This window comes from Helicoverpa zea, chromosome 2 (assembly GCF_022581195.2).
Source record: "Helicoverpa zea isolate HzStark_Cry1AcR chromosome 2, ilHelZeax1.1, whole genome shotgun sequence".
Taxonomy (NCBI): domain Eukaryota; kingdom Metazoa; phylum Arthropoda; class Insecta; order Lepidoptera; family Noctuidae; genus Helicoverpa; species Helicoverpa zea.
The window spans coordinates 6,735,136-6,753,019 of NC_061453.1; the positions used below are offsets into that span (position 1 = coordinate 6,735,136).

Here is a 17,884-nt window from a genome sequence, read left to right on the forward strand (position 1 = left end):
CAGATAAAGTTTACACGTAAGAACATTTGTTCAACATTGATTGTAATATGGATCAAATCTAATGTGGATGCCAAGTTCATTTCCAAACATTTTGGCCCAAGAATGTTGCCAAAATGTTAATCGCTTTTAACAATACGCTTTTCAACTGACTTCCGAAACAATTCAAGAGGTTCTATATTCAAATCTTATTTGATTTTCTTCCTCATGAAAAAATCATTCATAATCAAGTTTTGGAAGCTTCATGCTGCAATTTTCGATTATGTTGCTTGCTAAACTATGGTCAGAACAAACTACCCTAATTTATACATTTGTTGCCAGAAGAATGTACGACGATTATACGCGAAGCACAAATTACGTTAGTTATAATAGTTATACTTCAACCTCGACACGTAGCTCACAGATAATAGGATAGTCCCTCTTTCAATGATACGTTATCCATCAAATTACCCATCTGTGTCACTTGTAAAGTAGGTGCTTATGTAACATGAAATTGATGTTCTACGTAGCTAACGCAGAAATACAGCTGATCCCATATCGTTAAATACTTGGCTTCAAGAGCTCAGTTAAAAAGCATGCATGACGTAAGATATGATTTCATGTATATTTCTAACAGTTTACATATGAAAAGATATCTATTACATACATTTGTGTGTTTGATATTTAAAAAGGACGTGTCATATCTAATTACCAAAATATTTATCGCAAGCACGTTCCATTCAAAGAAGCTGTCAAACAAACATGCGTTATCATACGCATTATCTGTTACTTAACTGGGAAATGATGATATTCGGAATATTTCCAACTTAATGTTTGCACGTAAGTCCAGCTAATTCTGTATTATATCGACTCATTATCTGCGGCCTTTTAAAGTTGCGACCCGATGTTATTGTAATAACAGCCAACGTTATGAATATTAATGCTCACCCACACCTTATTGTTATAATAATTGTACCTAATTATAGTCTGTTTAAAATTAAGCGCAAGAAAAACAATTCAGCTAACGAATTCAATTTGCAAATTGATAACGTCATCCTCGGTAATTAATAAACTAGCTGATAAGCTCGAGTGAGAAGCACTAGAACTGAAAAAAATAAGATAAACGCACACCGTTCCCTATCGGTCAACAGTAACATTAATAACACTTTTTCTGAATAATAAGGTTAATCTCATAGAAGATATTTTTATTGAGAAGAACTGGTCTATTGCCAGCGATTTACACGGTTATAGCCCCACTATAAATATTATGTTGGGATAAGCGTCCATTAACAAATTAATCAATTTATTAAAGCTGCGTGTATCGCACCACAACATGTGACTAGTTCAATAATACGCAACAATATTTTTTCATTTAAATTGAATTGGACACGAGCCGACAAAATACAGCTGACCTGTAACGTTTGGATTATATCATGCAGGTTTTCATTTCCAGTATTGTTGAACTATTAATTGACTTCATATCGCGCCGTAATTGGCGAACAATGTTCAATTGTTTACTGCATTAACATACACATCGCCGTAATAAGTTATTGTAGGTGACTTTGAACTACATGAACGCTGAAACTGAATATTCGAAGACACTTATCACATTATACTCTATCAATGATGTACGTCATCTCTATTTACATACTTACCAACAAGGCGTTACGCAGTTATAATGAAATTCAACATAACTTGGTATAATATAGTCTGTCATGTAGCGAATGCACGCTAGTTATCAATGTACACACAGTCTGGGGCACTGACGGGATTGAACTTTTTTACGACTCCATTTTTCAGAAGATTTTTCTATCAATACAGGAAAAATGTGTGTAAACAGGAATTCAACTCATTTTAGTAAGTATCAGAATTACAACTACCTATCAGGCGTGGAGGCCAACGTTTCGTTCCGTCCGTCTACGTTTGAGCAAAGAACTTCACTCTGTCGGTAATAAAGACTTGACCCGTTTGTATTATCTCTTATAGTATATTAAATAATAGTGAAAAACTCACCGGGTTGAAATATGTAATGCCCATTTCCTTCAGCATCGGAATGGCTATGTCCGATCTCCAAGTAGTGGGGTTGCAGGACCCGCCCAGGAACACCTCGCATGGCGGAGGTTGCGCCTCGCTGCCTGCGCAACACCATACGTCAAAAAATGTCACAAAACGCATTGGTCACTTAAAAGCAATTTTTTTTTAATGGAAACTTAACACAGGAAATGCTTATTAGCAACTTCATATCAACGTAATCGTCTAGATGCGATCTTCATATCTCGGTACGAATAGATTTTACATACTTAATAAAGATACAGATCTAACGAGTTTATGGGCGCTTTGAATTGAGCTTAGACTTCCAATCTATTCTAGATGATGTACACAGATCTTCTTATCACGTGGTTATCTTCCCACGCTTTTCGTTGCTAAACCCAAGTCTAACGTGTCTACGTCAATAGAATGAATAATTCCATAGATATTTGTATGAAGGACAAGGCAATCAATCACTATGTGAACAATATTTGATGTGTTCTTTGAGACACAACTCGTAATAGGATGAGTTGACCCTATTTCTAAGATGGGCTCGAGGCACGCAAAAGAACTACTGTTAATTGTTAACAATTGTACTGCGGTTGAGCACGCAAGCAATGAGCTCAAACCACAGCGGTTTGTTTCTATTTGTTGGAGATTCATGAGTAGACTATACGAACCGGTATCTTATGTTTAAATCATGACGTTCGATCTACGTATCATATACCAAATTCAATAGATTCAATAGGTAGGTATCAATAACAATTCAGGAAGCTTTGGCGCCGAAACTATTATCCGCGATACAAAGAACTATAGATGCATACCAAAAATAGTGACAATCAATTAGTATGCAAATGTGATCAAACAATTATGATAAGTGTTTCAATCGTAATGTCAGTTCATAGCAATATGAGTACATACGGCGTGGATTAGAAAGCATCGCGGCAAGGTGAGTGCCGGTGCTGGGTTCGTTCAACCAGCGGTACCCATCGTCAATGATTGATGAGTATCGACCTATCGACTGCGTAGGATGCACATAATATGTGGGCCGAACACCGTACTACTTTGAACACCTACTTGTAGATTAATGATCGCCATAAAAGGTCGCGTATTCGGTCAGGGCAACTTTAACAATATTTTTATTAAAGTAGACTCCTATCTAAAGACCTTAATTTGTATTTTTGGTCTTGCTAGTAACCAATTTCGAATTTAAATAATAATAAAATTATATACAGATGGTAAATTTCCATATCTCTCTCTATAAAAGGGAGATAGACCGTGGATATCTTCACGTTTTCATCCCGCGGTGTGGTAAGTCTGCTTCAAGAGAAATTTTATACAAAACATCATTCATTACAGACACTAAACAACACAGTTCCATTCTCACTTACTCCAACAGATCCATGTGAGTCTCTGTTTCTTCACTCTTAGAGTAACTAAACGCTTGACTCTTTTAAGATTCACACTTTCTTATTTTCTCACATTGGAAAAACACACGTATTAAATCAATAGCGACATTCAAATACCGAAGTCACTAGTCACCACACTCCGGGATGATAACAGTCAGAACAACACGGTGTTTACCTAGGCACTTAATATACCAAAGGCATTTTGTATTTGCTACGCTGAATATCAATTTGAATAAAATATTTTATAACACCAAAGCATTAGAGACACAATACAGAACGACACGCACAGGTAAGAATTCATTCATGTTTACACTGCAGTTTATAAAACGTAGCCAACCAAACACATCAATCCAATTCGGGATCTTCGTTCAATGCCAAAACGAAAACGTAAACACGACGCCAGATCAACAAACGCACTAACATCGGTTGCCTCCGCCCGCACATACATAGATTTGAATAGATTGTCCCTGAATTGTCACAACTTCTACGTGAACTCAACTCGCCATATGAACCAAAATCCACTATGTAAAGCCGATCCTCGTAAATTGGTGCCACTTTGTAAAATATCAGATATTGACGTTGTAGGGGACATACAGATCATATATGTTTGAATGTAGGAATTGATTTTAAATCTACATGATCAACTGAAATATACACTGTGTCGTGAAGCGAAAAGTTTTTCATTGATGAAAATAGTAAACAAGTATGTGTAAACGCACAGGGCACTATCATTGTAGTCGGCGGCATGGTTGCGGATGTATCGTGCAGCGCTGGCGATGGCGGCGTGCACGCTGTCCACCCGCGAACGGTCGGCGGCCAACTGGCGTCCGTTTGCAACTTACATCTACGCCCAAGTACTAGCCAATTCCGCATTTTAAAATATTCCGTTATTTCTATAGCACTACAAAGACATGGCACAAAGACTTGTGGTGTTGATGTTGACCATAAATCATCCGTAAACCTGTATTTTTTATCTCATCCACCAATGATAAAGATGAGCATATGTCATCATTCATAGAATCACATTATTAGATGACGATACCTCAGATTTACCTAGTCATTACAAGATGTATTTAATGGATTATATTAAACGAACAAAAAACATTCAAGCTATACGTCACTCATACCTACCTTAGTTACCCATCTGAATATACAAAGAAAAAAAATTGGAGCAAGCGAAAATGATTTTATACTCTAAAAATCCAAACATAAGTTGAAATATAATAATAACTGAAATTGAAAATTTCCATTTAGGTAAAGAAACTACTATGCAAATAGATCCATCCAAGACCCATGATTGTTTGTTTGTCTCAAGTCGTCATCTGATAGAATAATTCTTCCGGAAGATAAGGAAGTTGACGCAGTATCGTTTCATAGTTTGTTTACGCTGTATCTGTAGTTGTAGTAGTGCGGTGTCATCTGTATTATGTTTTCGCAGTATTTAGCGGCCGAAATCGTGGGCGCGTAGTACACTGAACGTCGCATCGCGCCCTCGCTTCCGTACTCTGTTTATAGTATGTGCGGAAGAGCCTGGAAGGCCACGCATCATTTACTTAGTGATCTCTGCCTTTTACGAATTACTGTGCGAAAGCGGAACCGCTTTCCGATATTGCGAGATACGTTCAAATCTAATCACGTAATTTCTTTCCATATAATGAAAATGAAACTCAAACTTTCTCTAAGATTCCAAAAATAGGGAAAGATGCTTTTTATAATATTTTGAAACTTCAAAAGAAGCATTTATAGCTGTCTCTAATGTTATAACATTAGTCAGATCCGCCGGGAGATTGACGCAAATCCGAGCATTACATGTGCGGGTGCAAATAGGAGCGATCGTACAATGACTGTAGCATAGGGCAATCGCATTAATAGCAGAACAATTAAAAACATAGATATACGCAATAAGTGATGACCACATGCCCCACGAATGTGAATTAGTTCCTATTTGTTATTATGAATATGAACATCATCGTCATCTTACTGTGCACTGAACGGAACGGGTACGTAACTGTTGATAAGCTTCTGATTGATATGTAACTATAAATTATTTATGTTCCGCTGTCTTTGATGAACTGCTTCCACTGTCTCTAATGTGAATAAATAGTACTTCGTGTGTATTAATCAACTATACATACTGATCAAAGAGAAGTTATTTTTAATTTCGAAATCAATTAAATGAATCAAGGTTTATTTATATTCGATTAGCTTCTATGTACCAATAGAACCCTGATAACAGATATGATAGCGTGGGAAGTAGACGGCGACACAGAATTATATATGAGATATTGTTGCGTAGCCATAGGGACTACCAATGTGTATTTCTGGATTAGTACCGTGCGGAAAGTTTAGTCACCATTTGTTTCATCACGGGACGATCGACCTTCCGCAACACGAAAGATCGCATCCAGAAGCAGTCTCCCAAACTTACAGAAAAACAATTCCTTCAAGTAATAGCCTTAATAACTATTTTAGTAACGTCGTGACTGACGGAAAGGTCAACTTAATTACAAAACCGCTGTAATTGTTCTAAGATTAAACAAAAAATTCTCACCGTTCACATGTTTACAAATGATGTCCTTATCTCTGAGCTCCTTGTCTACGTTCCATTGTGGCGACTCAGGTTTGTTCGAACTCCTGCGAATGAAAACTGAAATTAGAAATAAAACACGATCGATGAACTTGCGAAGCGAAGGTGTTTCCGCATGACAGTGACTCAATAAAATAATTTTAGGACGAAATTGTAAGGTACGATGAAGGCAATTCCTTGCATGATATATGCATGCAAGCATGGCATGTAAGGGTCAATGTACGCGTCATACATAGCCCGCGATCCTGAGCTCAAGACCGAGGAAAAGGAGACAGATCATTTTTACGTCATCGGTAAAATTAACCTGATTCATGTTGTGCTCGCAACAACGAATAAGGACATTGCTTGGCTCTTTAATGGTATCGTAGTAGGTAAATTGAAAACACATTACTACGGTATTTGAATTCCCATGACAGTTTTGTTTGTTAGGTTCTTAACGGTTTCCTGTTTAAGTACAATTATAAATAAAATTATGATTTCATGTAAGGTATGCCTCTAAAGTACATGGGTATATTTTCTTATGAACTTTTCTCATATAAAATGTATTTATATATTCTTACAGTACCAAAGAAAATATTTAGCTATGTTTGTACAAAAAAGTAGGAATAATTTTCTAGAAACGCAAAAAATAAAAATCATTTCGTAGCGAGTCGTAGCACTGTAGAAATGTGTACTTAATATCAGAGAAAATTAAGAGAGTGTCATCCAAAATGTGTCTCATTTTTTGTTGAGATTAACCAATACATTTCCAACTGATTCCAACTGATTGTTACAAAATAGTTGGACTGAAAAATAGGGGCAAGTTTTTAACACGGAAAATAGTTTTTCATGCTAAGAAAACACAAAGTTGTTGGCAAAAGATCTGGAATGAACTGAGCGGAAGGAAGTAATGTGGGTCACGAAACGGTTAATTAGCAGAAACTGACTAACGACTGACTAATTTTGTTACAACCATGTGCTCTTTTGTAACGTCACAAGGGCTGTGTGACTAAAATATTTTCTATAGAATTTTAAATAAACGGATATGTACAAAATAGTCTAGACGGTTAAGATCTTGCCAAGTATGAATCAGGAAACCATAGGTTAAGGAAATTTTTTTTACAGAAAGCGAGCAAACAAGCGAAAAAAACATTCGGCAGAAAAAACCTTTGATTATAATTTAAAGATAAGGTCAATTTTATGATAGTTACGTCATAAAATTAAAGTCACTTATATCCTTCCAACTGAGCTAGGAGATGATCTACATCGATGACTTCTCCTATATTTTGAACTGAAGTCTAAGTCTATATTTTTTCAAAAATTGATGGGCTGACACATTTGCACAACTTTCAGGTCGGAAATTGGCTCTCTACTATAAACAGTGTAATACATATATAGTATACAAAAATGCAGCTTATAATACACAAAATAAAATAGTTAAGTAGAAACAAATGAAACACTTACTGCCTGGCTTGCCTCGAACACCGACGCAGTTCAGCTGCGAACACGCAGAATTCTCCGAATGTAAGAGTGAGGGACTTGCGGCGAGCACACTGCCGCGCGCAGACCAGCATTTCGAATACTAAAACAATAACAACTCGGCTTAATAACAATAAACAAATAATGCACTCCTCAAAGGTCAGAGGTGGGGGAAACCAGGTTAATGATATCAAATATTTCGCTATTGACAACTGTAGGAATGAAACTAATGTTAACTATTCCAGTAACTTATTTTTATAGTCAGTAACTGAAACGTCATGTTCCTGGTAAGCTTTAATAGGCTCTATAGTAGTAGGTACACATCTTCGATGTGTATACGGATGCTACGTAGCTCATTATGTAAATTTTTATGTCCCAGAATGATAAAGCGGTAGTCATTAAATTCTTGTTATGTGTTAGACGGTTCAAAGAAATTTTATGATTCAGATCACATACGTATTGTTTTTTTACTTAAACCTACTTAAGAAGCTTTGAAGTTAATAAATAAAAATAACATTATTCATGTCAAGATTTTTTTTTAATATGTATATTATAGACGATCGACTACGTGAATATTTTGTTCCAAAATGTCGCTATGTAGAACCGCCGCCTATACCACATTTCAATACTAATTAAATGTTTCTAATTTACACGACAAACCCACGCGAGACGAGACTCATTTCGAATAATAACGTGCCTATAGAGTAACGTCACCTTACGAGGGCGACAAAGGTTGAAGTCCAAATAATAAGTTATTATTAATAATTAAGGTACATATATTTAGAAATAATTATAGAACCATTTATATGGTACTTGATTTCACCCTTAATGTTGCATGGTAGAATTTAACTTCATCTTTATTGATTTCAGATCAATTTCCATCTACGCCGAAAGAAACTTACATTGAGAATATGATAATTCCAGCAACAACCGGACGTGATGAGGCGATCAAGATTTTAAATGTTATAGCTTTCGATATTATGTATAGACACGAAACCGGTTCTATTTACTAGAGTTCAACAGCGAGGATAACAAAGACAGTCATTATCTAGTTATACATACACTACACTTATCTCGCAACTTATACATTAATTAATATAAAAACAACATTAAATCCTCACTTTATACCTGTCATATAACTTTACAACTGTGTGTATAAATAACGTCAAATAGAAACTATCACGTAGTTAGTATAATAGGCATGATGACAAATTTTTAAATTCCTTTGTATGATGTAGGTATACGTCTATTTTATATGAAAAATTATTAATTTTAAGAAAATGCGAAGTTTTTTTATCAAATAATTGCATTTTTCTCTGTCCACTTTGAATCCGGCGCGAAAACGCTTGTCAGTGTCATGTCGTCACTTGTGACGTCACGACTGAAATTACAAGACGCAAGTTAACAACGCTCGTGCAATAATTAAGTTTTTTGTGTTATTAAATATGAATTCGAAAGGGCATATGTGTTGTGGGGTCCCCCAGTGTAAGAACACATCCAAAACAACTCCTGATAAGTTATTTGTGTACGTTCCTCACAATAAAAAAATACGAAACAAGTGGCTTAAACTTGCAAGGCGAGATTCAAAAGCAATATTGCCCAGGGTACAACTTTATTTTTGTGAAGATCACTTTGATGTAAGTTATTACATAGTTCTCTAGATTCTAGCATAGTTTATAATGTAAATAACTATTTCGAGGTTAGGTTTCATCTCTCATTGTTTTTTAATTAAACTAGTATACTTACATGGAAGTTTTAACATTTCTAAATTCAGCTGAACAAAAATCTTTATTTGATGCCAAAAACTTTCCCAGCATTATGATATCAATTCTAGGCAAATTAGCGCTGTTTGCCTTGATAAATCCGGGCTCCATAACTCGTGTTATAAACAATTAATTAATTAAAAACAAAGATCGCAGTGGAAGTTCACAATAACGAAATGTGACGTTCGCGCGCTTTCGCGCGAGTTGTTTTGAGAAATGACGTCACGAGCTCTGATTGGTGTTCAAGATATCATGGCGGATTGCCTTATTTCGTAATTTTATTTTATAAAAATACATATTAATCACATTATTAATAAAGAAAACAATGCGCGTTTTATATTCCAAGCTTCAAGTTTAATTTAATAAATATATTATTTTAATGATTTTTGATTACTGTCATCATGCCTATTACGTCTTACATCCATCACATCTTAGTTTTAGTCAAATAGAGTTTTGACAGGACTAACAAAAAATATACTATAACCAACGGATATTTGTAGACTTGCCTGAAAATGAGGGAACATTGTAATTCACTACTGAAAATTGAACACACTAATTGAACATTTTTGCACTAAATCGTATCGTTGTTGCCTGATGAAGTGGCAAAGCCATCTGCGACAAAGCAGACACGAAGTTACAGTAAATACGGCGCAGCCATAATGGGTCATAGGAGGCGCTTGCCAAAAATTATATTTGTTAATCTGAATAGTCCCCAAAACATCACTTATTTGCAAGATGCTGTATTTATCATTAAAAGTTAATGTCCCTTAGTGACTACAAAAAAGATAGACGATGGGTTCTGTTCGGTGGAGCTTCTTCCGAAGCTCTATTAACAACTACTACAACTTCAGGCGTTTTATATTGGAATATTCTTTCATGTTAAACATCAGTTTTGTTCTTTATGTAGGTTAAGCAAACAAAGTTTTGCTAAAGGCTTAACTTAAACGTTATTAGTCAATTTATCTCAAGGAAACAGCTTTTCTAAACATTATCGCGCAATAAAAGTTCGTCAGACTTAATGCGCATTAATAATATCCTACAAAGGATAAAGGGACAGGTTGGTACATCCGCGTGAAGCGTGCAACGAGCAGTCGGCAAATCAAACGTGGAGTCATGAACTCATTCGGCGGCAATTGGTCATCAGTGAGCAATAACGGTGAGATCACTGGACGCGCACGCGCACACCTGCCACAATAACAATAGCGGATATCTAGCGTAATTATACACGTAGTATCCTATTCCAAGCGTAAAATAAACGATTACGTTATTAATTGTTATGATTGCCAATACACCTTCGAATTATAAATATCTATGATTTTGATCAGCTAACACGTACCTACGTATACAGAGATCAATTTGAGGCCTATAAGAACGAGAAAAAAATGCGTGTAATTTAACCGCAACTGTTTCCTGAATACTTTGTTAAAGTACTCTAAAGAATATCAGTAGTTATATGCTACTAAAGAATATTTTTTATTATTATTTAAAATGATGAGCGGAATAAATTTAAAATTGGTGTAATTTGCAAATGGATATATTTAACATATCATTCAGTTTACGTTTCACTATAGATATATATTCCAAAATTCTACAATAAGTACATAGTAATATTGCAAGATTTATACACAAATATTGATGACATGGGCAATATAGGCATGTATGTATGAAGGAATAATACATTTTACCGAAATGCGCAAGAGAACATAAGTATTTATTAGATTAGAACCTATAATAGTTGTATATGATTACTTAGTTTAACTGCACAATCAATAAATATGGTTTTGGAGTTTTATATTTATTATATTCTCCTACTTAATTGTGATTGAGGTCTTACTGAGAAAATAACAAAAGATGATTATAAAGTTCGACCGAAGTCGCTATAGTTGCGTGACTTATGGAATCTAGGCATCACGCATCCGTTCTAGAACCTAAAACAGAACGTCAACGATATTGGATTGACCCAGTTCTGAAAGCAATAATAATAGAACAAGGGTGTATTTCAATAAAACCTTGCATTTTATAGCGTATTTAAAGGCCGCTGAAAATGACGTAGATAATCATAATTCATGTTGTGATTTTGATAAAGCGTTGTTTATCGCCTCGGTACTTATTTAGTACTTTTATAATAAAAAATGTTTTTACATAGATAATTTCACCATGACATAATTATCATGACTACTGAAAAAAATGATTGATAGACCCGTATTAACTTATCAATTAAAGCCCTAATTAACTTCCTTTATCGCTTGTATAAATCTTTTATGTAAATTATACAAATACAAAAATGATCTAAGGCTCTATTATTGGGTAAAAAGGTAAAGTCCCTTTCAATTTCAACGTTCGATACAATGTTGTACACAGAAATACGTAGATAAACTTGTACATATATATATTTGTTAGTGGTTATTAACTGTGTGACCTGTGAGTTGATTGCAGTTGTTAGATTTATGGACGATAAATATACAAAAGAGGCGAAGTTTAACGTAGCAAGACCGTAAATTGTTTTATATGACAGATAGTAATCGTACAATACATTTGTACCGCTGCGATACCATCGCCGCCTTAAGATTCCTGCTTGTTGCAGTGATATATTGATCAACAAGCTTCTGCCAGCAGTTTCACCCGCATCCCGTGGGAACTACTTCCCGTACCGGGATAAAAAGTAGCCTATAGCCTTCCTCGATAAATGGGCTGTCTAACACTGAAAGAAATTTTCAAATCGGACCAGTAGTTCCTGAGATTAGCACGTTCAAACAAACAAACAAACTCTTCAGCTTTATAATATTAGTATAGATATTCGTTGACATATCACAGGCAAAACCTCATAAGCCATATAACATTGATTCTAAAGATAACTACACCACTTTTGCATAAATCCTTACGAATTTCAATTCCCGAATTTATAATTAAATAGAAACTTATAAATCAATTCTCTTCTTACCAAAATGATATTTACTTTGACATATCAGGCTCCGCTAGGGACTTTTTTCCTTATATATCAAAGTAATCTTATCACTTAATGGTTATATCCCAAACCCAGGATTATTCATCATTTACACCATATTCTATCAGTTAATGATTCATAAGAAAATAATTCGTAGGTATACCTATACGTCGATTGTACTCGCAAATATATGTACATACTATCAGATAGAGGTTAAGTATTTGTATTTGTTGATGAATCATCGATATTTTGGATAACTTTAAACAGTATTTGAAATGTAATTGAGTCAACAAGCATCGATAAATTATAGAAAATTCTAGATAAAAATAACGAATTTTCCTGGAGTAACCGTGTTTTATTATAGGCAATTATGAGTTATGACACGCTTCTTTCTTTGATTGCAGATAAAAAATAAAATGCAATGAATAAGTAGGTACCAGATCATTGTGTGTGTAGCACTAACTGTTGCAATACATCATAGTTGGCAATCAACTAGCGGTAATTGGCAACACGCGGAACTAAACTGTGTAATTTTTACTGGCGTATTGACATCTGTTGAATCAGCCTAGTGATGACGTCACCGCGATATCGCTCATCCACTAGGTGAGCCGTCATCAAAGCGTATCAATCACTGGCCTCTACGTATAAATTACTAATCATACTCAATGTCTAGACCTACTCTTTTTTTTTATCCACTCTAACTACATATTCAAAGGTACATACCTGCAAATAAATTCCAGACACAGCCAGAGGTAAATACGATCGATAGTATATTTATTCCCTTCGCTACATGTCAATGATATCATATTTTACATAGCTATTTCTGTAACGTAACCTAAGATCATGGTTATTGACACGACTTATTGAAAGATCAATAAGGTTTTAATTAATGTTATTAATTTCGTATCAATCACATTGAATTAATTAGACAAATGTGTACGTTTTAATGTTAACAGATTGTTGCATGTTTATTTAAACGCGAAGATTAATCAATATATTCAATAAATAAAAGAAGAAATAATCGCGTCTCATCATTTTATCTTATATCCATGATAAATAAAATTCCGTAAATTGCATATCTATCTTAATTTAAAGGATTTTCTACAAGGAAAACACGTATGTCCTTCTGATAAAAAATACATAAACATTTTTGAACAGATAGCGAGGAATGAAGTAATCTGTATTATTCAATGCGATTCTTGGATGACGCTGTTTTAGTACATGATTTTATATAAAGTTCACAAAACTCTGTGATGCCTTTATATTCTTAATAAAACCACTATCTCGCTAATCGATAGAAAGTAGCCGGAAATCTTAAGATTGTGTGTGAAAAATGCGTGTTTCAGTACTATACAGTTATCTCATATGCAAATTTTTATAACGCATTTTACCTTAGCATAAAGATTAAATTAATGAGTATATCAGACAATACGATTTTAAAAGAATGCAGTATAATCAGTAGGTACGACTCAAATTAAGTAATTAATGAATAATCAATCAGTGACATTATTGGCAACGACATCGTTATCGCTTAAATGTACAATTTATCGTCAACCAATGATAAAAGTGTATCTTGTTAGCTACTTATTCTTTGGAAATAAATGTCAATACAATAATAAATGTTGATGACGTCATTTATCACTGCACATAATATTTCCGTTTATCTTTCTGAGCTTTCGAGATTAAAATAAAATAAGTTCGGACTTCATTAAAGGAAGCACTAAATAATTTTAATTATATGAAGGTCTAAACCTTCTTACCTAATAAGACAAAGACCCTTTCAAACATCTATTAAATGTAAGTAATGGGGCTGTGTAGCAACTAGACATCGACAGCGGAGAAGCTGCGTAGCATCGTCGTAGATTATGCGTAGCAAGTGCGTAGCGTTTCCGTAGGTGCCGCGTAGTCTGTGTGTAGCAAGTGCGTAGCCTCTGCGTAGCAAATGCGTACACGCTGCGTAGGCAGCTCGTAGGCACCGCGACAAATAATTTTGTAGCGGTAGGATAGAAGTTATGTTTTCTTTAAGCTGTTTAATTGTTCGCTAACTTTGATGATACTGCATAATTAAATTACCTAAGTAGTATTATTTAATGCGAATACCAAACAATACATATTTGTAAGCTCGTTTTTTATGAAATGTGCCATAGATTGGATGCATGTAGCGAACTGGACTTTTTTTTTTCACATTAACATTAGGTATGTATGGTAGGTATGTAATCTAAATAGCGACATCATATTTCTAGTTGTTTTACCAAGTCTAATAAGTAAGTACATACATATATTATTACGTATTTACTCGTCACCTAAGTCTGGCCAATTAAAACCGACCTAATAGTCATCTTGAACGGTCATCAGGACGGTAATGTAATCTATAATGTCTTTACTGCTATAGTACTTATCAGCCTATATTTGGAGCTCATGCTATCAAATGTAACCACATTCTAAAATTCTACACGCATTTAGTAAAAACATTATTGCACATTGAATGAACCAGAGCTGTCGTTATTTTATAAGTTGACTTTGTAGTAGATTTCCGTAATTACTCAAACGCAGTCGACTATACTATAGCTCAGTGAACGCAGGAAATGCAACTTATATCATGGCATTATAGAAAATGAACAGCCATTTCAATGCTATCAGCTTAATTATGATCGTACACACTACCTGCCACAAATTGAGCGTCTATTGTGTAGGTTGACTTCTTTTTGGAGTAATTGAGTATAATAAGATTCTTACCCTGAGTCTTAGTAGGGTATAGTTCGATGTCGTTGAAAAGACTCTGCACGCGGTCGGGGGAGGCCGGCTGGTCGGGCTGGCCCACGCGGCACTCCCATGCACTCGCTACCTCCCTGTAACAACAACAAACGTTCATTCATATAACAACACAAACAGATACGTACTACACTTTATCTGATACTTCCGAAATGCTGATCTAATCAACATCGTCATTATAATATCCTATCGTCTTAATAACCTACCTACGTCCAGATAAAATTAATATCACCATTTCGCAAAAGCACTTCAACTTTGTACCGGAAAACGATAAAATTTTTCTTGTTTCCCTTATTAAGATTATTACCACAAAATTTGAAAACGTGATAATAAATATGAGTAGAAAGTGGCACTAGTAGCTGGAAGCAGTTCATATGAATCTGTAACGTTTTCCAAATATTGGTGTTAACTGAAGAACAAAGATAAGGAGACCGTATAAATATTGTAGATACCTAATCGGACGGCTATGTCATACATGTGACGCCATGCCACATACTATGTACCTAGTTGTACAGTCTACGTACCTACTCGTGCAATTACGTGATTAATGTTAGTAGAATAACCACAATGTCCACAACCCCATCAAAGTAAACGACAAATATATTAACTACAACAGTATAGGTAACTTAACGAAAAACAGCAATTACACATTATAATTTGTGGTATCGTGACGCAGGCACTTGTTACTTTAATGTTTACTGTTGATAATTAATAAAAATGTATTTTAATGTTCTACTGCCTGGCTTTCTCGATGCAGCAATGATAATATCAATCATAACATTTTATCTGAGTGACCACTAGTAGCATGCAAATCTAAACGTACGCATAAATAAAGATGTGGGAAGCCGAGACAGCGCCGAGTTCTGTTGCATCAGCAGCTCACTTCTTAGATCCCGACTGGATGTATGCGCATGCGTCAACAATCAACATACCATTCTGGCGGTCGGCAGACAGACCGACAAGTAAGGGCGTTAGGTTACCTACAAACGACGATAGCGCATGCAATAGGTACCGTATGTTCCCACGTGAAAAGAACCGGCGCGGCGGCGATAACTTGAAAATTAATACCATAGATAGCATGGGGTCTAGTTAAAGTCCATGACCACCTATGCTGTACCTTTTATACAAATTAAATATATAGTTTGGAGTTTCTGATTTTTTCATTGTAACAAAACGTTTATAACTTACGAATATTCAACAGATCCACATTCACAAGAACTGGATAAGCCAAAAACCACTTCTATACCGACAACAAAAAATACAAACGCACTTTCAATTAATAATATCATTATTTAATGATAATATCACTGATTCAAGATGAGGTTTGCTCCCGGTGCTTGCTTACTGCATCTACTGGCTTCGCATAAAACAAACACTATTTATAAGTGAATAATCTGTTCACAGTAATATTAGCGCGGTTTGCATCCAGTCGACTTTGCAATATTGACCCTAACGATAACCGTTCGACAATTATAAGGCTGTTTGGCTTTTCCTAAAACAGACTCAGTACTTACTGTATATGTCTAAGTAGTTGTTATTCATGTAATCGATAAAACGATTCATTATTTTTTAAAATTACACAAGCTTTTTCGTTTATATCTTCGTCATTTATTTATAACGTGATCCATTCTAATATTTTAAGTCGAATTCCGTAGTAAGTCTGTACATACGTTAAGCGTACAAAGATAATTAGAGCTAGAGACAGGGACATGGGCTACTGGTTTATCATGATATAGTGTTGTAAAAAGTTCCAAAAGGTAAAACCTCGAGCAGTGTTAATTATAAATGCAGTAATGCGTTTGTTTATGACGTTTCTAGAGTCATTAATTAAATGATTGTCCAGTAACAGGTGGTAACTTATAGACGTCTATAGGGCTACCTTTTATCCTTGGCCCGTCAAGTGAAACCGCGAGACACAATTATTATATTGTATAAAATAAAAAGACGTCGTTTTTTACTGGCAGCATATGAACAAATGACTTATAATGAACAACTCTGCAAATAGTTATTTTTATTGCTTCTGGAATATGCTATTTTATCTAAAACAAAGATTGGATTAAAAGGGACATTACATAATTACATCATTACTACGAACGAGGTTGTGACACACAATAACTTGTTGGGAATGCAACATTAAAGAGTTTTCTAGACCTGATGATGACATGAGCAATAAGCGGTAGGCAGTTATTGAATGTAAAGTTGACCATTACATTAGTCATAATGACATTTCATTGTCAGACCCTTCAAACAGAACGGTTAGGTGCATGACTAAACCTCAATCATTCAATTTAATGTTCTAAGAAGTCAAAATAGAGGTTAGCTGTTTAAATTTCGGATGAATACGAAGGTTATCACGGTAATTGCCGTGACTCTATTCTCACTAAGTATAGTGTAAAAAATAAAGTCGTGATAAAATATCATATTATTGTAAACAAACACCTCATAAAGTAACAACAGATAAACTTCTCTTAAAGCGATTTATTCAATTAATTGAAAAAAAGCTACGTACTTATTCTTCTAATTTAGTTTTCAGGAAATAATTTTAGTATTATTAGTTTTAATTGGCCTTTGCGGACCATGCGTAATTATTAGTACCTACTTATATGACCGAAAATCAAGTACAAATATATATAAATTCGTCTGAAACTAATAAAATAAAACATAATTCGTCGGTTAAGTATTCATAGAACTGCTACGACTATTGAATAATTAGATACTTGCAACCTTTTTATCGTATTTTTTTGCAAAATACCAGTCGTTAAAGTTCCTCTACCTCATAATGTTTTTCAGGAAATTAAACAAAAACGGTACAGTGCAGCCTTTGTTATAATCCTTTTTAGCAGCAGAGAATCGATAGTTATTTACCTGAATCGGTAGGTACATGCTTAATAAGCATATAACTCTAACTAAAGTTCAAGGGGTCACTGACCGAGCGCTATGGGGTAGA

At 34.8% G+C, this 17,884-nt stretch overlaps 1 protein-coding gene across 9 annotated transcripts in view; it reads right to left on the reverse strand.

Moving 5' to 3' along the window:
• Positions 1-17,884, reverse strand: part of LOC124644477 — a 44,249-nt gene that overhangs the window by 5,901 nt on the left and 20,464 nt on the right. For 8 of the 9 annotated variants that reach the window (XM_047183883.1, XM_047183948.1, XM_047183931.1 and 5 more), the window contains 4 exons: positions 14,902-15,014; positions 7,444-7,561; positions 5,965-6,047; positions 1,990-2,111 (listed from right to left, as the gene is read on the reverse strand). In XM_047183883.1, coding sequence (XP_047039839.1) covers positions 1,990-2,111; positions 5,965-6,047; positions 7,444-7,561; positions 14,902-15,014 — 436 coding nt within the window. Of the gene's footprint in view, positions 1-1,989; positions 2,112-5,964; positions 6,048-7,443; positions 7,562-14,901; positions 15,015-16,125; positions 16,252-17,884 lie in introns of those variants that run through there. The other variant, XM_047183940.1, reaches the window with a different exon arrangement.